The sequence below is a fragment of the Sciurus vulgaris genome (genome assembly GCF_902686455.1).
Source record: "Sciurus vulgaris genome assembly, chromosome: 6".
Taxonomy (NCBI): domain Eukaryota; kingdom Metazoa; phylum Chordata; class Mammalia; order Rodentia; family Sciuridae; genus Sciurus; species Sciurus vulgaris.
In genome coordinates, this window is record NC_136466.1 from 31,246,148 (window position 1) to 31,269,679 (window position 23,532).

Below are 23,532 nucleotides of genomic sequence, written 5' to 3' on the forward strand. Positions count from 1 at the left end.
TGTAGGTCAACCCTACCTCTGGGCAGCAGGATAGTAGGGAGGCCAGACACCCATCATTTTGCAGATGAAGATGCTGAGCAGCTGCATGCTCTCATGGCCACCACTGCCCTCAGCCTCCTTCCCTCCAGTGCGAGTGAGCACTGTAGTGGGTGAGTCACATCCTGAGGACCACCAGCTGGGGCTGTCGCAGGCTTTGGGGATCTGCTGGGAGGCATCTGGGCCTTGTAACTAGGTGGCTCTATGTAAATCTTAAGAGAAGGCAAACCTGTGATCTTAGTACTAGGGTGATGGGGCAGCCTTGTTGCTCTGCCTTTCTACAAATGATGCAACTCTTGGTGGGAAGCTCATGCTTGATTGCCAAAGTACCACTTGTGCATTTTTGTAAGTCTGTACTGTTCACACTTGCCTTGGGGTACCAGGTCTGTTCTACTCTTAACATTTTTTTCCTCCTGACGTTAACTCATTCCACTTTGGAGCAGACACTAGGGATCTTCTGTAGGGAGATTGATATGGACACAATCCATCTTTTGTCCCCCACCTACATACAAATGGGCAAGGGTTGGTGAAGGACTGAGGCTACAGAAAATGGAGATGAGAAAAAGCCCAGAGGAAGATGCCATAGCATCTGGGAAAGGTCAATGGGCTAAGGGAGGTGCAGGGTAGGGGAGCATCATGGATCTTTCTTAAACTTGTTCAAACAGTACTTCCCCCATGAGTGAGTCAAGTTGTATATTACTCCCTGCACCAAGGAGACCCAGCTCCCTCTGGCTTCCTGGAGAGTCTGTCCTTCAAAGTCTGGTGATGAACTACACCTTCAGCAGGGGTGTCTGCATCGCACTCTTCCTGCTGGGCTGTCAACTCCCCAACCCCAGTCCCCATTTTCTCATTTTGGTCTTTCCAGGATCTGACTAGGTTCCAGAAAGAAAGCTTCTCAACAAATGAACCAACCATGCGCTTGTCATTTTCTGCAGTCTTTTCTTCCTCAGCCATTTACCTGTCTCTGAGGGTTTCCACTCTACAAAACCTTCCCACATCCAGCAGCCCACACTGCCAAAGTATATACTCTAACAATGGTCACATTTCCAATCTTCTTACATGATGCTACTGGGATGCCAAGAGGCAGTTACAGCTTGGGAATTAAGGGTACAGACAACTAGTGTTCCAATCTCAACTCTCCCATTACTTGCTTTGTGACCTTAGGTAATTACTTCTCTGTTCCTCACCTATGAAATGCAGAGAATAATGGTATCTAATTATAGGAAACTGATGAAGATTAGAGGAGTTAATGCATGTAAGGTAGTAGAGAACACACAAATGTTAGTAGTCCCGTGTCAAGCCTCCTTGTAAACTCCTTGAGCAAGTTTCAGTCTCGTGTCCTTAACCCAGTTGCCCACTATTCGTACCATAGACTGCATTTTCTTTTGCTTGCAATTCTTTCCTCTACCCCACGCCCATACAAAAGCTCTTCAGAGATGTCAATCAATAGCAGGATTCACTAGTGTATTGTAATTCCTGCAGAAGTAGGTAACTTCCACTAAGTTCACAGAAAAGACAAGCTGTATCATAACCCAGTTGTAGCATATTAATAGGCTCAGGAAACTTGTTAAAAAAGATATTGCCCAAAAAAGACACCATAAAAACTCAAATAAATGCAAAATTTAATGGAGAAAAAAAAAGTACAAAGTGAACTAAAAGGAACAAAAACAGTCAACAAATGGAGTAAATGAATTAACAAGTGAAGCAGTTTTAGAAACGCATGTTAACATAACAGACTAGCAAGCCACACTTCCCTCAGGCCTCTTATCCAGTAAAAAACAGAACAAAACAAAAAAAACCAAAAGATAAAACAACAACAACAAAAAAACCCGCCAAACAGGGAAACCACATGTGGATAAATACAAACATAAATGCAATCAGTCTGCACAATTACAAGCCATCTAGACTTGGGTCACCCTTGATGAGGGAGACCATACATCCTGGTTTGTCTGGGATGGTTCTGGTTTATGAATGTTGATCTTATTTATTGACAGCATCCCCTTTCTCTTACAAAAGTCCTAGTTTGGACAATAAATTATATGGTGATTCTACCCCAAACCAGCATAGTTCAGGGATGACAGTAAATGCCAACATGATCCTATATGACATTCCTAGTAATGCCAACAAATGATAATAAGAAATAAAAGGAGGGTTAAATCAGACCTGCACATGGGGGCCACATCACATGAGGGTAGATTAAGTAATGGCATGCATTATGCTCACCTTGTATGCCAAGGATTCATTTGGTCACAGGTAAAGATGACAAAATTCCAAATAAATGGGGAATGGGAGAGGCACAATTAGACTTGCTAAAGCTGATGGGACTTGGGGGTGGGCAGCTCAGACCCCAGAAAATGCAAGTCTATCAGGTCTCCCCAGAGATGTCTTGGGCCTACAGGCAAGCAACTGGCCACAGGTGTGGCCATCCTGTATTCCTGGGGTACAGTCAGCTGGTGCAGTGGATGGGTGGCAGAATCTTTCCATTCCAGAGGCCTCAGGTTGGCCTCATTTCTTATGTAACCAATGAACCTGTTGGGTCACTGAACCTCATCGTCAGATATACATTAACTACAAGAAGGTATTTTAAAGGTCATTCTTTGACCCAACTGAATACACTTTCAGACATACAATTACTCTGAGGAGCCGCTCACTGTCCACATCTGCCTTAGATCTGCAGTTGACCTTTTCAGATACCCAGAATGAAGTACCACTTTTCACTCACAACCAGAGGTGGATTAACTGTGAAGCTAATGAAACTTAATCTTCAGGGTCCCTTCCAAGGACCTGTACCTAATTTTTCATTCATATTCTTTTTCTTAAAATAGTCTTCCTAAATAGTTCAAGCTTGCAGCTCAGTTAAAAAAAAAAATCAGAATCCATCCCTGGTCATGGGATGGTTCTGGGATGCACAACACTGGTCATGGCACAACACTTGGGAGGATCTTCATAACACTTAGAGCATAAGTAAAACCTGCTCTACTCCTGGCACATGGAACCCCCCCAACCCCCCATATACAGACTGCCCCTTTCTCGCTGTGTCTCAGTGGACATTCAACAGCTCCCCACCTCCACCTCACTTGGAATGGAACATCTTCTCACAAGGGCAGGAGGAATCCCCAACTTGGTCCTGGAAATCAATAAAGCAGGCCAGGCCAGGCCCAAGGGGGAAATGGTGATGGAAGATGGGGGCATGAAAAACTGCCAGCCCAGCAATAAATCAGCACAGCCTCCTAAGACGCCTGGTGAGGGGGTATGCCAGGCTGTGAGCTCCTTGGAGGAAGGATGGCCATTCCTCCAGGTGCACCAGGCTGCACAGTACTGCAGCAACCTTGAGGCTAGCCTTCTTCTTATCTGTTCATTTTTCACCTCCCAATTTACCCAGCCATGATTTTTAACCCTCACATACCCGGTGGTTTGCAAACCACCAGAAGCAAAGAAGACTCAGTGCCACCTGGACTTTATAAAATGTTTTGCTGGAGAATGCAGCTGAAGTGGGGAAAGCACCTTGACTGCTAATTTGTTCTCAAATTGTCCTAAATACATTTTGCCCTGCGACTCAGCCAGGAAAAAAGAAACAATGAGTTTGGGGCAGCAGCTCTTTCCCCACTGGAAATACACATTTGGAATATACAGGATTGGTTCGGGAGACTTATTTGGAGTTGAACACTTAACACACATACATGGAGTTGGTCCCTGGTTACAGCACCTCTGGAGCACAGAGACAATGGCTTTGGGCTGCTGTTCCATTTACATTCACAGTAAAAACGCTGGACGTGGTCTTGTTCATGTTCCACTTTCATTCCATAAAGAAATTCCAAACACTGTCATTACAGGATGTTTATTACCCGCCTCTCCCTTTATATTATAGGGGTACTTTGTACATAAGAAGGTTTAGAGATATTTTTAGTTTTAAAAAACCAGGGAGTCTGTGTTACTTATGAAAATAATGGGAGAGGATATTATTTGTCTTTACTCTGGTGCCAAAATAAAAATTTAGAAGTGTTTCAAAGTTATTATTGAAATTAAACTCTAGGTTAGAAAAATTAAAATGAAAGGGAATTGGGCAAATTTTGCAGTATGTATACCAGACCACAGGCCACACCTAGGCACCGCGTGAGCTGCCATCTTGACGCTGAACAGTTAGGCCTAGCATCGCCGGCAGGGGCCTTCACTAGAGCGGCACATAACTGCTCCATCAAGGAATAGTGACACTGTAAATGGAAGACCAGCCACTGGCTCTGAAAAAAATAAACCTCATCAGTTTTGGATTCCAGCATTCATGGCTTTTACGTAGTTGCATAGAGAAGAGCAACAGGCCAGGCCCCAGGGTGGCCAGCCTGGGGCCAGGTTGGGGTGGGGGCAAAGCAAGGCTGTAAACACTGGAGTCTGTACCGGCTCCCAGTCCGTCCTCACACCATGTTATGGGAGAAGGGTCACAAGGTGTAACTCAAGCAACTTAACACATGAAAGTCTAAAGTCCGCTCTTGACATGTAAGTCTGTGCGTGCGTTAACTGAAAAATAAAAATAAAACAAACAAAACAAAAACAGACACATTAAAAGATACACAGACCAAATCAAACAGAAGCAAAAGACAGCAAGATGGACACTGGGAAAGGGCAGTCAGTTTGGCATTTGTCACGGGAAAAGCAGAGAATTCGCTTCAGTTTGTGACGTCCCAGGTTGAGGGTCAAGATCTGATTGGGAAGTAATTTTTGCAAAAACGGATTAAAATTTGAAGAACAAGTACAACCAATCAAAGCTGTTCAACTAAATGGTCATGAAAAATACCCACCCCTAAAATGCACTCCCAACCTACCCTATCCCCTTGACCTGGGCAAGAGGAAGACATGCCCCCAGCCACCCAGCCCACCCACCCTGGCCTCCATGGGCCAACACGGGAGGAGTTCTCTCTCCCAGGGCCAAACTGACTGAAGCTTTCTGGCATATCAAGCAAACAGAAAGGGCTTGTCTTCCAGGCCTAAGCCTAGACAACAATGTACCATGGAGACTAGACACCAGGGACAAGCCCCCACTGAGAGCTGTGCTGGTCCCCTGCAGCCAGCCTGCACCCCACCCATACTGACCCTCAGGCCTGAACTGGTCCTTGTCTTCAATATGTGTGCCATCTCCACAGCATCTTTCCTAGGGGACTGTGCCTATTTTTTCTTTAACAAGATGGCCTGGGCCAAGCTGTTCGCGAGAAGGGCAAAGTAGCTTAAGTGTCACAGATTTCGCCCCTCCCCTGGCCCCAGAATGAGGTCCAAGATGGGTAAACCTGCTTATTTCCTAGGTAAGAAAATAATGGTACCAGATCCAGGTTGAGGGCAGGGAGCTATAAGGACAGATGAGAGCCCTGCAGTGTGACATGGCATGGGACTCTGAATGAAGTAGGGTAGGTGCCAGGGCATCTGGACTCCAGCTAAGGGTGTGGAAATAGGATATAAAAAATATCAAGGAGGGCTAGGGGCATAACAAAATGGTAAAGTATTTGCATAATATGTGTGAGGCTCTGGATTTGATCTCTAGCACCTCAAAAAAAAAAAAAAAAAAAAAAAAAGAAAGAAAGAAAGAAAGAAAAAAGAAAAGAAAGAGTCAAGAAGGGATTTAGAATTGTCCCAGTTGGCAATAAGTTGACAGCACTTGTGGAGGCTGAAAAAAATTTGGCATTCTTTTTTCTTTCTTCTCTACTCTATATGAACAGCTCCAACCTCTCCTGGAGGGGCAGCCCACCTCCCTGGCAAAACCAGAGTCCCGCAGGGAGCTGCTATCCTTTCTGCCCCACATGCCCTTCAAAATAGCTGAGTAGTGATCACAGTGTCCAGGTCAGTGCTAGCTGGCCTTGAGTCCTGGCTGCTCTCAGTTACCATCTGCCAGCCAATATGGGTCCCACACCCACCATCTCAGAGGCTGAGGAGGGACAACCATGGCTATCAAAGCAGAAACCACAGGAAGTTTTGGAATCTGGCTGGAAATGCTGACAGTACCAGGCCTGGTTCCTCTCCTGGCCCCAGAGACTTCCCCAAGACCCCAGGAGCTCCACCCAGGGCTGGGGATCAGACTTCCCCATGTGCAACAGAGAGGCCCCAGTTGCTGGGGTGCTGCAGGAAAAAAAATGAATGAGCAAAAGAGTGGAGGGGTGAGAAAAAGAAAGGAAGAGCCAGGACAGGAGAGGGCAAGATCACCATGCAAGAGAGCACAGGCATCAGAGAGAGAGATCCACATTACAGAGCTTCAAGAGCACTACAGCAGAAACAAGAACCATGAGCAAGGAAGAGGTGGGAGAACAAGTGAACATGAGAGAGAGCAAGACAAGAATGAACCAGAGAGAAGGCCAGATGAGCCAGAGAGGAGCAGGAACAAAGCAGAAGCAAGATTCCAAGACAAGGAGATGGTAGGGCACAGTGAAGAGAGGAGCCAGTATGGGGGAGCCCTCCACCTACTTCTTCTTGTCCTTGTCCTTCCTCAGGGGCTGCTGCGAAGTGGCATGCAAGGCCTGGGACTGCAGGGCCTCCATGGCAGCCTTTCTGCAGTTGAAGGCATTGGTCTCCTCCTCCAGTTCCCGGCGCTTTTCCTCCACCTTGCGCTTCTCCTCCTGGTGGATCCGCTTCAGGTGCTCGAACTTCTCATGGAGCTGGGACAGAAGGGGAGGTACCTTGGCATGGGTAGGGAAAGTGCTCGGCCTCCACAGCTAGGCCCGGTCAGTGGCTCTCCTTGCTTTCCTCACCACAGCCCCACACTTGGCACACACCTCCCTTTCCTTCTCCTTCAACTCCAGCTCTGTCTCCTTCACTTTGTTGACAAACATCTGCCTCATTTCTTCCTCCTTTCTCTGCAGTTCACTCAGGAACTCCTTCCTCTTGGCCTCATATGTTTCTTGTAGGCTGTGGAGACCCAGAGACTAAGGGTAGGATTATAGAGAGAAGGAGGAGGCTGGGCTTCCAATAGCCTCTGCCTGGCTCATAAGACTATGGAGGTTAGATGCCAGTGTGGCATGAGTAGCTGTGGCTATGAAGCTCAGGCTGTCACCTGAAGGGTTGGCTGTCACCATCACTGTCCTGGAAACCCATCTCCTCCAACTTGCAGCGCCGGTAGAGCTCGTAGTGCCGACTGTGGGTCTGCTCACGGAGGTCCTCCATGTTCACCCGGATCAACATCTCTCTTAGCTTCACGAAGTCACAATGATTCTCGTTCTCCACTAAAAGCAGGGGGCATATGAGGCATGTAGCAGGCACAAAGTTGGGCAGGGGAAGGACAGCATGCAGAACAGTGGTCAGGGTGCCACAGGCAGCAGGACAGGATGGGGACTAAGTTCACATTACCAGATGGAGATGTGCTCTCTCCTCACACTCACCCTGCACCACACCCCAAGGGTACTGCCGTGCTCGGACCAGCTTGTTTCCCACCTTCACCTCCTCGGTGCTGCCCACCACAGCAAAGGGCAGGTGAGCCTGGAAAGGGGCCCAAGTACATGTGAGTGCTATGCTACACAGGGGGACACACAGACTCCCCCTCACTGCCCCTGGGTCCCAGGGAGGGATTGCCAGACCTGAACAAAGGCCCTGGGCCCAGATGCTCATTTCCTGGCTCTCTTTGGAGAAATGTTCTAGACCTTCCAAACATGGTAGGGGTCTGAAGCCTCAACCCCCTCCCTGATGTTACTGACTCTCTGGGGTGTTCTTTTCAGGGCTATTAGAGCTCCATAAAAGGACCATGGACCTGGCTCCCTTCCAGGTTCACTTTGGCCTTATGTGTGTTCATTCCTATAGGCTTTCAGTCCCTACTCAAGAGTAAAAATCTTGTGGTACTCAAACCTAGGGGAGCTCCAGTGCAGGCCCAATATCCAAGTCCTCTGGTCCCCTGCCCACAGGATGTAGGACCTCTCAGTTCCAGATACCCATCAGCCTGTCCTGGAGCAGCTAACGCTGGAATCCTGGGGAACAAAGATCTCCTGGGCTGTCTGAGATTTGTGCTGGCTCCAAGCTCTCCAGCCCCGGAGCCCTGAGACCCTTGTGCAACACTTACATTCATAACTGCATTAATCTCTGCAACAGCCTCATCATCAGTGGGAAACTGGTAGATCTGGACTCCATTGCTGACCAGCTCGCCCATGATCTTGATCTTGAACTTGTGGAGCTCACTCTTGGAGATGGTATCAGCCTTGGCAATGATGGGAATTATGTTCACCTGCCAGACAACAGGGTTGTGGGGCACACAGCAAATTAGTTCGTGTTTTTTTAGCAGTGGTCACTGACTTTGGACAGTTCCAAACAGAGGAACAGAAAGCTACGAAGATTAAACTACTCCCACAGGCAGCTTTGACCCAGCATGATCTGAAAGTCTTAACTGGAATGGAATCCGCCAGAAGCACTGATGGAGGACCTAGCTCCCACTAAGCAGGTAAGATGACTTTATATCAGCAGAAGCTATGGGAAGATATCAAAATCTCGCAGGCCAAGATTATCACATTTTTCACAGTGACAGTTAATTCCTAAGAGGGGGACATAGTCACCGGAGAGCTGAGAGGTGACTGAGGTCACAGATCCTCCAGGATCTCCAACCCCTCCTTACATCCCCATGAAGATGCCCTCATATTCTCACAATACCCACTCCTTGTTCATTTCCCAATTCTGGGGCTTCACTCTCCTCCCGCTAGAGGGCTCGGGATCCATGTCATCGAAGAAAGGGGAAGTGAAAGTGGAAACTAGGAAAACAGAACTGAGAGAGAAAATAAGCAGAAAAAGACTGAAATGGGAAGGGGAAGAGGATGCTCTGGGGCAGAGCATCAGAGGGAGGTGGAAGTCATTCTACAAGGAGGAAATGAACTAGTAGGCTGATAACGAGGAATGATTCAGCTGGAAGGGGCTCAGGGCCAGAGCCGCAGAGTCCAGAGGGATGTGGACCCACTGAAGTAGTAGAGACAGTTGCAAAATATAATATAGAGAAGACCAGCTAAGGGAGTTGTGTGCAAGCCCTTGGCCAGGTCCCTGAGGACCACAGTGGATTGCCCAACTGCAGCTGCCACATCATACTTTAGTGGATAATGACAGGGAACAAGGAAGGGGCACATACCTTGCTGTCTAGTTTCTTCATGGTCACCAGATCCAAGGACTTCAGGGAGTGCCCCGTGGGTGTGATGAAGTATAAGCAAACATGAATCCTTGTGTCATGGTAGTCAAAGAGGGAGCGGCGGATCTTCAGCTCCTCTTGTAAATAGTTTTCAAACTGCGCATCGATGTAGTCGACTATAGGCCTGTAACTACAGACAGCTCCATCACCTGGGAGGCAGGTAGCTGAGCTGCTTGGAGGGCTCAGAGCCAAGTCAGGCTGTACCCTGGCCCCTCCTTTCTTCTGTGGGCATAAATGGCTCTACCCTGTCTGGTCCAGGTGGCTGACCCCTTCTTCTGACCCACTCCCAAGTGGTCAGTTAATGGCCACAATGCTTCAGAATTCCCTGAGAGGCCCTGCCCAGGCCTCCCTGAAGTGTGGAGGCTTAACTACTCAAGTAGGGGCAGTTTAAGGTGAGGTATGCCCAGGCAGTTTTAGAACTGGGGTTGACACGCGTGAGATGGACACGGCTAGGTGGGGCTGCCCTTCCCATCTCTTGCCTCTCATCTTTATTGATCTGATCCCCGAAGCCCACAGCATCCACGATGGTCAGCTTGAGCTGCACGTTGCTTTCTTGGAGGTCATAGGTCTGAGGCCGCAGGCGCACACACTCCTCATGGTGACTGGCTTCTTCAGTCTCGAAGGTTGTATTGAAAAGTGTGTTCATCAGAGTGGACTTGCCAATGCCTGTCTCCCCTGGGGAGAGGTGACAGAAGGGAGAGAAGTGGATGTAGAAGGCTGGAGCTGGGGCTGTCCCTGGCTGGTGACTAGGCCAGGGATGCAAGGGGAGGCTTTGGACATAAGACACAGCTGTGCAGAATATGCGACATTTCCTCACAGAGTGGAGAAGCAGTCAGACAGTGGTGAGGTCACCACCAAATGCTGGCTCTGGAGGGACCCAGACATCAAACACATATCCTCCTATGCATGCCATTCCCCTAGCTCCCAGATGGTCATGTGGCCAGCAGGGTCAGGATCTAAAGTCACCAATTACTTGGCCCACAAGCCCTGGGTCACTTCAATTCCATGTAGTTTTTGTTTTTGGTATTGGGGATTGAACCCAAGGGTGCTTAACCACTGAGCCACATCCCAAGTCCTTTTTTATATTTTTTATTTTGAAAACAAGATCTCACTAAGTTGCTGAAGACATTGCTAAGTTGCTGAGGCTGGCTTTGAACTTGTGATTCTCCTGCCTCAGCCTCTCAAGTTGCTAGGATTACAGGCATGTGCCACTGCACCCAGCCAGCTACAAGTAGTTTTAACTGGGGGAGGTGGAGACTCAGATAGCCTTCTTCCTGAGGGATGCTGGCAGCGGGTCTGGCAGAGCACTTTGCACCCTCCTGGGAGTCCCAGGTCTTTAGGCACATGATGCCTCCCAGAGGTCCTGTTTAGGACTGTGTTCAGATGTGTGCTGGAGATTTTATTACATGTTACTGTGATGAAGGGCAGGGTCTGGTTCACCATCGTGTCCTTGACACATAGAAGGAATGAGTGAATTTTTTTAAATGAATGAATAAATGAATCTAAATCTCTGTCGAGATACCCACAGTTTATAAAAGCATTTTCCTGTACCTAATCCTGTTTACTCTTTATGACAACTGAGTCAGCCCTTGACTCCAATCCTGTCTCCTTGACTTTGGCAGAGACACCAACCAAACCTCTTCCTCTACCTCAGAAGCCCACCCCTTCACAGTTTGACAGGTGGTCAAGGCAGCAGTGCCCCATCTCCTAGAAGGTTCTCATCCATCCTCTGTCTGAGCATGCCCCTGGTCTGGCCATGACACTCACCTACACAGAGAATGTTGAAGCTGAAGCCCTGAGTGACGGACTTGCTGACCAGCTGATCAGGGAGGCTGTCAAAGCCCACATGACCACCCAGAGAAAGGTTCCGGGGCTCTGGATCTGCATTCTGCTGAGAGAAGCAACGCAACGCAGTGAGCCCACTGGGGAAGGCAGTACGTGAGTGAACAAGCCCCGCCCCTCTTGTCCCAGTGATCAGCACACCTTGAGGGCCCCAGAGCTGCAACTCCACACCAATACTCCCACAAAGGGAGCCCAGCAACATGGGAGACCCTGAATCCACCTTGGGAAAGGCAAGGCCCTTTCCCTCTGAGACTCTGCTCCATCTAGTTGGTCAGGGACACTTGGGTCACAGGCTCCACCTCTCTTGGCACAGGTAGTCCCAGGGCCTATGGTTGATACCTCAGAGGGCTCACCTGTCTTCCTGCCTAGGAGAAGGCCCTAGATTGTACCTGGACCTAAAATAAAGATTCCAAGAGGCCAGACTGTTATGTTTGTTCCTGTGGCCAGCTGTGATGAGACCGTGGTGCTGCTGCCCACTCCCAGAACCTCCTTTTCCCAATCCCTTACACTCATGCTCCATTAGAGAGGACTCCCCCATCAGTTTGGGCTCATGTTCCTCCACGTCCACCCCCTATTCCTTGTGCACCCAAGTATGGAATGCACACATGGGTCCTGCTAAAGGGGTTAGTGATCATGAAGACAGTCCACCACTTAGGCTCAGAGAAGCCTCTTACCTCCTTCTCAGTGGTATTCTCTAGAGACCTCCAGGTACCGACTCCTGTCACCCTCCCAACCCAATCCAAGCTGTGGTTGTTTACACAGAAGATTCTGGATTAGAATGTAGGGCCTCTGGATTAGAATGCTGGGCAGAAACATGCCTCCCCTTTCCTCAGCCCCTCTGCCCTGACCACCAGCAAGAAAGAACAAGGACAGGAAAGGGCAGTGGGTTCAGAGCCTCACCTGCCCAGAGCTTCCATGGGGAGGAAGGAGGCCTGGAGGAGGTCGGCCCAAGAGCTCTTGTACAAATGTGGATACAGGCAGAGTGGGCGGAGGGACTGAGGGTTGACAGGAGGAGGCCCTGTTCCTGCTCTGTACCTAGGTGTCTGACCTCGGCAACAACAGCATTTTAGCTCCACCCAAACCCCTCTGGCCAGTCTTTCCTCACAAGCAGAGCCATCTGGCTCTCAAACCCAACCTTTCCTTCCCCATTGATGCCCACCTCCCCATGGCAGCCCTGCACCAGTGACTCCTAAGTATGTCTCTTGGCAGCCTATACCCCACATGGCCTCTTTGGGCAGGGTACTACTCCCCCCGAAATAAGTACAGGTTATACCTAAACTTGTTTTCTCCAGTGACTCTCTCTTAATGGCACCTCTTTTCTTATAGCTGACCTTTCCTCCCTACCCTATCTCCAGGGCATCATGGCCCAAGCTCCCCACTGAAGCCCAGGCACCCTTAGGGCTGTAAACACAAACTGACAAAGGAGTCCCCAGGCAGCGTCCACATCAAGAACAGCGCATGGAGCCTCAGCTGTGCCTGTCAGGCCCAAGCCCCTTGGCGTGGCATTCTAGGCCTTCCTGACAGGCTCAGCTCCGGCCTCACTGGTTACTTCTCAATTCGCTTTTCAAGCTCTGCCCCTTCCCTGGGCTCCAGAGCTCTCTAGCTTTTCCTGCTACTGCTCTCACCTGGCCTGCACTGTTACCTTTTATGCATCTTGGTTCTCCGCCTATTCCATAGCTTCTGGAAGTCAGCTGCAGGTTGGAGGAGATCAGGTTTCCCATTCTTCTCACCACTGTGCTCAATGCTGGACAACACTACCCATTTATGAGCTACTCTATGCCATCTTCAACTGCTTTTGTGCCAGGGGCATCTGCCTACCTGACAGAGGGGCTTCGTTATTTGTTCTCTTTTCCCCTTGCTCATGGCAGCTTAAGGATCAAATGGAGGACAGAACAGTCAGCCTGGAGCTTTTTTCTTTTTGGGCGAAACTGAAAATCTCCAAAATTTAAGGCGTGCTGTGCTTGCAGAGAAGCTATGTGTTTATTCATCCTCCTCTTCCAAGGGTGACACAATCAGGATGCAATCCAACATCCTGTAGTCTGCCGCCAAAACCCACCAAGTCAGCTGTGTCTGGAAACCACACACACACACACACACACACACACACACACACACACACACACACAGAGTCCAGAGCAGAACACTTGCAGAGAAACAGAGGCCATCCTGTGCCTCAGATCCCCACCCCCCACCCCACTTACAATTCCAAGTTTCAGAGGCTCAGAGCAGCACCGGGGGGCTCACATAAGCCCACCTACCCAGGCTCCTGCCTACATGTACTTCATCCATTCAGTTCAGCACTCTGTGGAAGTAAGTGGAGGATGTGGGTTGTTATGCCCCAGTTGTTGCACAGGCTGGACTCTGTCACCAAGGTCACACACCTGGGGCAATGGCTACCAGGAAACTTCAGGGACAGTGGGGGTATCACTCTATGGAGAACATGCAAAAAATGGCCCTAATAGAAACAGTCAGTGTTCTTCTGTGGTCTCAGGAGACTGATGTGACCTCTCAATTTTATCAATGGTGACACTCACTGAGGTCAGCCTCCCTGATAATAAATTTGACATCAACAACATGTGATCCAAGATGTATGGCTTGCTCCAAAGTGCTCACCCCAGGTGTCTGCTAGTTTAGCAGAGTCACAGCCTACAAGAAGCCCCCTAAGGCATGTTCTGCATGCCTCAGAAATAAAATCGAGTCTCCCACTGGCTACCAGCCCTGCCATTTGGTGGGAATCACTCAGCATGGTCCCATGATTGGTTCAGATACAGCAGGTGACCCATGTGGAACTTTTACGGCCATCTTGAGACCAGAGTCAATATCTGCCCTACCTCTGGGCTTTCCCCTTTCTCCTGGCTGTATATGCCCTTAATTGCTTAAGCCCATTGGGTGGAGTTCTCTAGAACTTACAACTGAAAGTACCTTAACTACTATTGTGAAACTCTGGATGCATAGGAATGTGGGCAGGGTGAGCAGGGAGATCCTAGGGTGGAAAGATGTGGAAGGTCAAGAGTTCATAACCACAGGAAGGAAGGGGTATCAAAGATGACACCAGCAGCACACTGAGGACCACTATGTGTGAACTTGGCCAAGTGAGTTATGCAGTTTCTCCTTAGTCTGTGTGGCAGACACCACTATAGGGGTGAGGAAACTGAGGCCCATGAAGCTATGTGGGAACTAACCAGGGCACAGCAGGGATGTGAGAGTAAACCAAGCCCTTGCCCCTGACCACACTGGTACCTCACTGTCATTCATCACACACCTAGTGGACACACCTGCTGTACCAGGTGCCAGAATGACTATCAATGAAAACAGGGCACCAGATCCTTTGCCTTCAAAAGGCTCATTCTAAATTCAAATGCTTAGAGGTCAGGCAGGTAATGTAAATGCACAAAGAGAAGCAGTACAGTAATATTGATGGCAAGAACAACAATAATAGCTAACATTCATTGAGCACTTACTATTTACAGCTCTAATTTAATATGATTTAATCCACACATCAGTCCTATAAGATTGGCTGTAACACAGTTTCCATTGAACAGATGAGTCACTGAGGCAACACTAGAATAAGTAATTTGCACACAACCATGCTGCTCAGGAGGGTGAGGCCGGGATCTCAATGGAGACAGCATGATGGAGAAACCCACTGTTGGCCACATGGCTCCACTGCCTACTGGATCAAAGACAGCTGCTGACATGGCCAGATGTGGGATCCCCCAGGAAGAGATGCAAATAGTGGGGAGCTGCAGAGCCCATGTTCACACATGGCCTGTGGTAGCCACGGTTCCATGACTCCCCAGCTGTGGGAATGCAAATCTAGTGTTGCCAAATCTGATTTCTCAAGAGAATTCAAAAATCTAAATCTTTATGTGAGAGCCTCTAAATTTTAAATGTTGGCAACAAATGCAACCTGAGAATACTGGGAGGGACCAACACGACATGTTAGGGGCCAAGTCTAGACCAAAGGCCTGACAGTCTGCAGTCTGGGTCTGGAAAGGGACTGAGCTGGAACTATCACGCCCCTGTCTCCGTTCTCAGGTGTGGAGACTGGCAGGAGACTGTTCCACAGGGAGGAGCCTGGTGAGCGGGCAACTTAACTTGGACTGTGGAGAGAGGCAGACCCTGATGCCTCTGTCCTTTCCACATGCCCAGCAACTTGGGGTGCTCACTCATGGAGCTCTTAATGTTTTCAAGGACAGTGAGAGTTGGCAGCTCTGGGTTCTACACACACACAGTGAGAAACTCCACGGGGCCATTATCCCCTCTCTAATCACTAACAAGCTTTCGGCTCCTAAGCCAAACCCCTGGCTTTGGTGTCATCATTTCTTTGGCACATCAAAGACAACAACCAAAATAATAACTACTCAGGGCCGGCTGTGTTCCTCCATGCCTGGGCATCCAGAACAAAGTAGAGGACAGCATTTTGTTATGCAGCCCAGTGGATAACTAGGACGTCCTATTCCTGATCAGGAAATGCTCTCTGAGTCCTCTGGATCGACCCTAACTTAATTGCCAGCTAAGAGGAGCTGCCCATTTTACCAAGAAGCAAAATTGGATTTAGGGAAGAAATTACAGCTATGGCTTACCAGCACACAAATATAGCTTTTTATCCAGAAAAAAAAAAAAAAAAAAACAGAAATCTGATCAATGTCCAAACCAACAAAGCCAGGAAAGCTGTGGGTAAAGACCCCCAACCAAGTCAGTTGTTAGGGTGGAAGCAGAGGGGATACACATGGGGTATGTGGTTTCTGAATCCTAAACAAAGAATTGCTCCCAACCCCACCCCAGGCCTTCCACAGAGTTCTTTATGCCTTGGGCTTGGGACACTTTTCTTCGCCTGGGTTCCTATGTCTAGCATCCACTGGCCCTTGTACCCTGCCAGGAAGCCTTCACCCCAGGAGAGCTCCAGCCCTGGGAGAGGCCCTGCTAAGTCACTGAGCATAGGAACCAGGAGTCACTGCACCACGGGGGTTTTCTCTACCAGCATTCCTGACCCAAATCATCCTACCCCAGCTCCAGCTACTCCTAGGAGCTGGGGCCTTAAATAGCCAGAGCAGAGGCCTCTGGCCAGAATGCATGGTCTGGTAATAAGCACAACTGTCCTTGAGCCCAAGAGGAATCCTAGGAATTTTCCCAGGAAAGGCTTAGGCTCTGGTCCCAGGATTCCACAACAAGCCTCTAAAACCCAGGTCAGAGGTTACGGGAAATAACCAAAAGGACTACATGTGGAAGGGCAGGCTGGGATACTGACACTCAGGGCAGAGAGGGAAGAACAGAGGCAGGACATACCTGTCCCAAATCAACAGGACACTTAGGAACCAAAGTGTCTCTCTCTTCCACAACAGAAAATCAGAGAAGGTTCAAGAAGGGATCAACCTTCCTAGCATCACAGTGGTGGCAGACAGAATAATAGGGAGATAGCAGATGGGATACCAGAACTCTATGAGCTGGTTGTTCTCCGCCTCATCCTCAGAAGACAAGGAACTCTGGGAGAAAAACTATCTGCAGGAGGCCAAGACCATCCCTCCCCTGATACTAGTACTCCATCTCTCTGCTTCCCTGTCTCTGGAAGGCACTTCCTCCCTCTTCCTGCATGCCATCAGTCAGGCTGCAGCTTATTAATCAAGAATGATTTGAGTCCCTGTCAAAATCAGGTTTCCAGGAGCCAAGAGCATACTTGCTGATTCCTGGGTCCATGCCTGTCACCTTTAGTCCCCAGGCCTAGGACACAGACATTCTTGGGCTTTGATGTGCTGCCTAAGAGGTTGGTCTATCCTACGCTCTGCAGATGGGAAAGGTGCTCTTGGTAATACAAAGTACTGAAACCCAGGTGTCCCTATTTCTTCACTTGGCTCAGGGACTCCAGAGGCAGACATCACTTACAACAGAGAAAGTCATGAGGGGTCTGACATCACTGGAAGGAGGGGGCAGTCGTTGCTCCACAGAAAATGAGACTCCAGACTTGGAAGGTGGAACGTGGGTAGCAAAGGTGCCTCTTTCTTTCCTCCCACCCCAGGACAGATGCCAGAACTGGCAAGGAACAGAGGGATTTATGAGCACAAACATGGAGAACAGAAGTGTGCGAGGCACTGCTACATGTCTCTGCTGCTTGTTCATTGACCCCAGACAGAGAGAGGGTCAGGCTGGTGGTCAGCTCCACAGCCAGGTCTGGAAAGTAGACCCAGGTCCATAAGCACTGCTCCTCCTGAACCCCAGGAACCTGGTGGCCCACACTCAGGAGGCCCCTCAAGAACAGTCAACTGCCACAATCAGAAATGGGTCCTTACTCCCTCGTCCCCTTGTTCGATCCCTATTAAGTCTCTAAGATGGGGGCTAAGAAGCACCTAGAAGCTATGTTCTGAGGAGGAGAACATCTAACTTGTCCCAAGACCTTCAGGGCAATTGCAGTCACTGTCAAGATGTCCCCTGCCCTGTCCTCCAATGCTTCTGTCCAGCCATGGTTCCCCATGAGCCAAGAGGATGCAGTCAGCTCCTAAGGAAGCCAGTAAAGAGCACCCAGCTCTACTATGAAGGAATTTTGACCTTGAGAAGCAAGGCAGGCAGATGTATCTCCCTCCTTCCTGCACAGCCCAACATCCTGCTGTCTGGCAAAGCTTGTGCCTTGGGGGCCATGCCTGGAAATCCCCAGACCCAAGGGGCAGCACAGAGGTAGGAAGCCCAAGTAGGTGATAAGGAACACATGGAGACCAGCTAGCCCTTCGGCCCTTAGCTCTGTCATCCTGCAGCTGTTTGCCTTGCCTCAGGGTAGCTGGACTGGGGTCACAGGGACATTTGTGGTAGTCACTGACCCGAATATGCACTTCCATCTGGCCAATCCTAGAACTCAAAACATAGTGGGCTGCCCTCTTGGTCATCTCAAAGGGTCCTCAGTTTCCAGCCTGGGCCTTTAGTCCTGGCCAATGACCAAAGTTGGCTTCCTCACCTGGTGGTGTAAAAAAGATGATGGACACAAAGCATCCAGTGCTGTTCCTGCCTCCAGTTTTTGACACAAGTCCAGGTCCTGGGTGCTCAGGTCCATCCATTCTCTTTGACACTGAGATCAGACTCTTCTCACCACCGCTCTGTTCCTATTCCTTCAGCCCCTTATGGAGTGCTCCCTTGAACTGTCACTGCCTCCCCACCAGCCTCACAGTCTTCACCCATTCCAATCAAGATCCCACACAGACCGTCCTAAGGCAGGCACCTTAGCGTGGCATGATGACTTGAGAGAGTAGGGCAGGGCAGACCCACTCACTGCTGGCGGAGGGGGAAGAGCTGCAGTTTTGCGCATGGTGCTCACACATGACCCCTCAAAGCCACCAGGCTCAGAGCTGCAGAGACATCTCTTACTCAGTTCTCATTTCCCCCTCAGAAAGGCTTGGCAAGGAGGTCCCTGGCCATGTTTATAGGACAGGGAGATACCACACTATGACAGAGGCCTTGAAACACCACTTGAGTGAGAGGGCTGCTTCCCACATCTCTTGCTTCAGGGCAGAATAGGCACTCTCAGATAGTCTGCTTCTTGGGGAAGTGTCAAGATTACAGGGGTGACAACGGAAGCAACAGATGGTGCTGGGGATAAAGCTGAGATGGGCGGGGGGGGGGGGTGACTGGCTGGGAAAAATGCCAAGCATGAGGCTGCCTCACGTTTCTTCCCTCCTGCCTCACATCTTACTTTCCCCAGGCCCTATAAGTTTCCTCACCGTGGAGTCTGAATCTTGCATCATGAGATTCTGATAGGAGAAACACAGGAACTGACTCTCAGGGCAGAAAGGGGTTAGCCTCAGAGTCAGGGTCCAGTAGAGAAAAGAGGCTAAGCAAGAGTGGACAGGAGTCTGACTGCACAAGGAAAAAGAGGCAACGAACTCCTGAGGGCTGTCCCCCAACATGCACATACAGCGGGCATCAACCCAACTCCAAGGTTGATCGGTTGATCTAGGGCTGAGCAGGCCCAGTCAGGGGTAAAGGCTCCTGGGCTTGTGGTACCTACAACCATGCTACAGGGGAAACAAGAATTCAGCACACCTGGACTTCAAAACACAACTCCATATCCTCTTCTAAGCTCCAGGTTAAGGCAGTGCCTGGCCCTTCAAAGCTGATCTCACCACTGTGCCAGCCAGAGGGGCAGTGTAGACCTGCCACAGCTACATCCAGACCCCAGGGCTGGTGAGACACCTGAGACATCTTCAAACACACCACAACTACAATTAACTTTCCATGAACTCTTTGAAGACTCAGTATAGTTGTGCCCAATTTGCAGCAAGATAAGGAAAAAGCAAGATAAGAGATTATTTTCCCAGGGTGACAAGATATGAGGAGAGAATGGAGTCCAGGCTCTAAAATTCAGGCCGAAATCCACCCAAGATCTCCACCCAAATTCCACCCTGTCCAAGTCCTCCCAGGTGGCTGACGACCCAAAGCACAGAGGGTGTGGTAGGTGTCCATCTCTCCATTTCAACCTGGCACGGTACTCAGGCACCACACTCTTAACTCACAGTGCCCTCTCAGTGCCTCAGTGCACCACTGGGATAATAACATCCAAACTCCTTGCAGAAATGGTCCAAGAGCAAACACAAAGGAAGGCCCTTCCAGACCACTGCTGTGCAGGCAGGCCTCTCAGTTGACCCTTTAAGAACTATCTCTGGATAGAAGGAAGCCCTTCCAGAAAGCACAACATAGGGGCAAACATGTTCTCTGCTGCTTTCTCACAGAGAATGAGTCTGTATATCCACATGAATACTAGATATCATGTGTCATTTTCTGTGTCCTTACCAGGTGCCAGACACTGCTCAAGTACCTCATTCGAATTCTCTCACCCAATCCTCACAATAACCCAATGAGAAATAATGTCTTTTTATCTTATTATACAGATAAGAACAACAAGGGGTTAAATAACTTGCTCAAGGTCAGATGGCCAACAAGTAGCATGTAAGATTCAAATCAGGTCGTCTGATTCTGGTTACCCTACATACCACTCCCACCTACAAGATCAACTGTTGGAGCAACCTCTGGCAACAGACAAGAACCAGACATAACTTTCTGGTCAGCTGGGCACAGAAAATGCACACAGACACACACACAGACGCACAAGCACACATGGTTCTCAGCCTCCAGCAGGTCTATCAGGATTCAAGAACTGCCTTCCTTCAGTATATAAATTCCAATTCACTGCACAGGGGTGAAGTGGGTCAGATTCGACCAGCCTCTGAATCATTCCTCATCCAGTTAAATTTATTTAACAGACACATGCCCCCACTTCCCCAAGAGGAATAAAACACCCCAGTCTAAAAATTATGAAACCATGAGCTCCTGCTTAGTTATGCATATTTCCAAAGTAGACCAACAAATGTATTTTCAGATTAAAGGGGAAATTTACATATATAAATTCAGATGACAGTATTTATAGCATTAATTACATAAGTCCTGGCTCCCTTATTTAGCCCCACAACCAATTCGTTATCGGTCACATAGTCAGAATTCCCCCTCCCTCCCCTCCCTCCTTCCCTCTCCTCTCCCTCCTCCCGTTCCAGCCGACCAGGGCCTCACATGCTGGCCAAGAGGACACAGCTTCCTTCACTGTCACAGCTTAGCCTCTCAGACACACCCAGATCCAGCCTTAGGAACCAGGGGACGTGCAGACACAACCCCCAAAAGGCCTCCCTTCCCCGAATGAATTATAAAAACCTTTAGGAAGTTGACTATGGCCTGGCTCAGGTCCAGAGAGACCCTTGCAGGAACCACCAGGAATGTTAGCCCAGGAGAAGGCAGACCTGGACTGAAACCCAAACACCCAATCTAGAATTGCTCCTGTTCCTGGGGAATGGCTGCCGCAGACCCGACCACTGAGGCCTGACCTGCCGGGAGTCGCCCAAGATCCCGGGGCAGGGAGGGAAGTGGAGGGGAAAGGCGGAAGAAAAGTGGGCGCAGGGTCTTCAAGATCTAAGTCGGCAACTACCCCGAGCGATCTGGGGGGACTCCCTGCATCCCTAGGGCTTCATCCCCACCGTTTGTGCCCATCCAACAGCACCTGCGCGGCTAGGAATCTCCCCCAACTGTGCAGAAAGAAAAACCCTGGGAGATGGGGGTCGAGAGTACCCCGGATCCTCTCCTCTGGCCTCCGGGATCCAGGTCTATCTTCACACCTGCCCAGAGTCAGGCGGGTCCTTGCTTCTTCCCAAGAAGGGGGTTTGCCTCGCTAACCACCGGACAAGTTGCCCCCGCCCGACTTCTCGAGACCCCGGGCTAGCGCGGCCGAGAGCCCGCTCCAGTGTCCCCGAGCCCGCTGGGCGTCGAGGCCCGGCCGCGCGGCGCTGACAGCCCGCCTTGCGCCCCCCGGCCAGCTGCAGGGCGGCCCCCTTCAGCGCCTCCCCTCGCGCGCCGCTGCCACCCGGGCCCTCACCGAGAAGCGTTCCAGGTCAGTGGCCGCCATGGTGAGCTCCGCACCGGGCGGGCGGACTGGAGCCAGCGCCGGGGCCGCGACGGGGACAAGCCGGCTGCGGGACGCGCTCCGCCCGGGCGGCTGCGGCTGAATGGATCCAATATGGCCACTTCCTGGAAACTCCCCTTGGCGGCAGCGGCGGGAGAAGCCGCGGAGCCGCCCCCGCCCCCGCGCGCGGGACCGGCCTCTCCGCCCGGCCCGGCCACGAGCGCAGCGGAGCCCCGCCGCTGGGACCTCCCGGGGGTCTCCACTGCGAGGCGGGAGGTGCCAGTTGCGGGGGCTGCTGGGACTTGTAGTCCGCGAGTTGGGGGGCTGGGACGTCTGTCTCGGGGGGCTGGGGCGGGTGCCCAGCGGCCTGCCCGCGTGTACCTAGGAGCGTGGGGCCGAGTCCGGGTGGGAAGTGTCCTAGGTCCCCGCGCTAGGAAGTGGGTTGCGTGGGGAGTAGGGAGAGGTGGTGTACGCGCCTTGGGGGCTCCCTCTCCAAGCTGCCTATGCACACTGGACTGGCAAATGTACTGGGACCAGTCGCCAAAGTGCCGACCGGCTGCAGGCGGCCGGCCGGGTCCTGGAGGGGCCGTTTCAGCCTCGTCTGCCAGCGTCTTGGGTCCCACCTGATGCTCCCGCCAGAGCTAGGGCGGGAACCCGGGCAGGACCGGCGCAGCCGGCCGGGCGGCCTTCCCGGGCAAGGGACCAATCTCTGGTTTCTTGCGCAATGTATGCGCAGGATGCGCAGTTCGGCCCGGGAATCCTGCAATAGAAAGCGAAGCTCAACAGTCAAAGCATCATGTTTCTAGTGACCATCACCTACCTGTCCCAAGAGCTTGGAACAGTATATTAATGAAAGTCTGGCTCTGTGCAGAACTCCACGACTTTCAATGCATGAACACTTTCGCTGCTAAGCTCCCCACCTAAAATGTGCACAAAACTCGGAAAACTAAGAGCTATGTCCAAGCCAGAGGCCTCAAGGGGCTCTGCGCCGTCCTTCTCACTATCTGTACTAAATACAATTCCAAATCCCCTGAAACCCTCCTTTTCTTTCCTTTCTTTCTGCATGGCTCTGCTTTTTCTTTGGTAACATGGCAAGGTTTGTTTCTTGACTCTCCCATGGCCTCATCCCAAGTGTGTCCACCCTCCAACCCCTCTCTCCATATCTTCCTAAGAAACAACCTTCCATCCCAGTCAGAAACTTGAATGGGCTGGAGGTGCCAGGAGACCGCAACTGGACTTGGCACACCCCTGTCTAAGAGGAGTGGCCTCCCTGCCCCAGACCTTTTTGCCCTGAGGTGACTTCCCCCACCTTTCTCTCCCTAGCAAACAGTAGTTTAATCACCCGGGTGAATTGACATCCCATCCTGCTGGACTTTCCTGACATGTATTCACTTGGTTCCTCTCTACCTAGCTGTGTGGCTGTTTCTTGGACATTTTTGTGTATAAGCAGTGATTAGATAAGCTGAATCTATGGCAAACGTTCCTGGTTGGAATCCTGCCTTACCCCTTGCTAGTTTTTTAACCTTACTTAGGCAATTACTTAATTGCACTTCCCTTGCCTTGCCCTAAAAGTAAATATACTATCCATAATATCTATGTCACAGAATTAAATAAGATAAAATAAGTTAAGGGCTTTAAACTGTAGTTTAAATATGGTGCTTAATAATAGCTCTCTCTTGACTATAAGGTCAGAGGGGAGAAAGAGTGAAAGAAGAGGAGGAGGAGGAGGAGGAGGAAGAAGGAGGAGGAGGAGAAGAGAGAAGAAACATGAATGAATGAATGAACAATCAATGTTGATTTGATCACCCTAGACCTTTTTTGCTGTATCCTTTTCTTAAGTGGCAAGAAGTCACTCCCAGTTGCCATTTTCTGCATCTCAATTCCTGGGATCTTCCCTAAAATATCTTTAAAATGGTCATTTATCCCTGTTTTGGCATATCTAAAAGCATCTACTCCTCAAAGTTACACCCAGTGCCTATGAAAAGGAAAAATCCAGACTTGAGCTAATTTCCTTCTCTTAGGATATGTTCACTCTACCAGGAGAATTTACCCCTATTTTCCAAACTCCATATGTCTTCTCTTTGTATGCTGCTCCTGGTCA

General features: G+C 50.1%; 1 protein-coding gene across 5 annotated transcripts; it reads right to left on the reverse strand.

Moving 5' to 3' along the window:
- Positions 1-1,641: 1,641 nt before the first annotated feature.
- Positions 1,642-21,676, reverse strand: SEPTIN8 (septin 8; the record flags this gene model as incomplete). Of its 5 annotated transcripts, none has more annotated exons than XM_079144226.1 (10): positions 21,405-21,676; positions 10,931-11,051; positions 9,643-9,838; positions 9,107-9,287; positions 8,060-8,221; positions 7,389-7,485; positions 7,064-7,232; positions 6,786-6,918; positions 6,478-6,668; positions 1,642-4,274 (listed from the first exon to the last, which is right to left on the reverse strand). In XM_079144226.1, exons 1-10 carry the CDS (start codon positions 21,432-21,434, stop codon positions 4,232-4,234), a joined length of 1,323 nt encoding a protein of 440 aa, XP_079000352.1. In that variant the 5' UTR covers positions 21,435-21,676. The 5 variants fall into 5 exon arrangements, with proteins under 5 accessions (XP_079000352.1, XP_079000349.1, XP_079000351.1 ...); XM_079144223.1 differs by having other exon boundaries at positions 9,107-9,293; positions 21,405-21,674; XM_079144225.1 differs by lacking the exon at positions 21,405-21,676 and having other exon boundaries at positions 1,642-4,548; positions 9,107-9,293.
- Between the last annotated feature and the right edge of the window lie 1,856 nt (positions 21,677-23,532).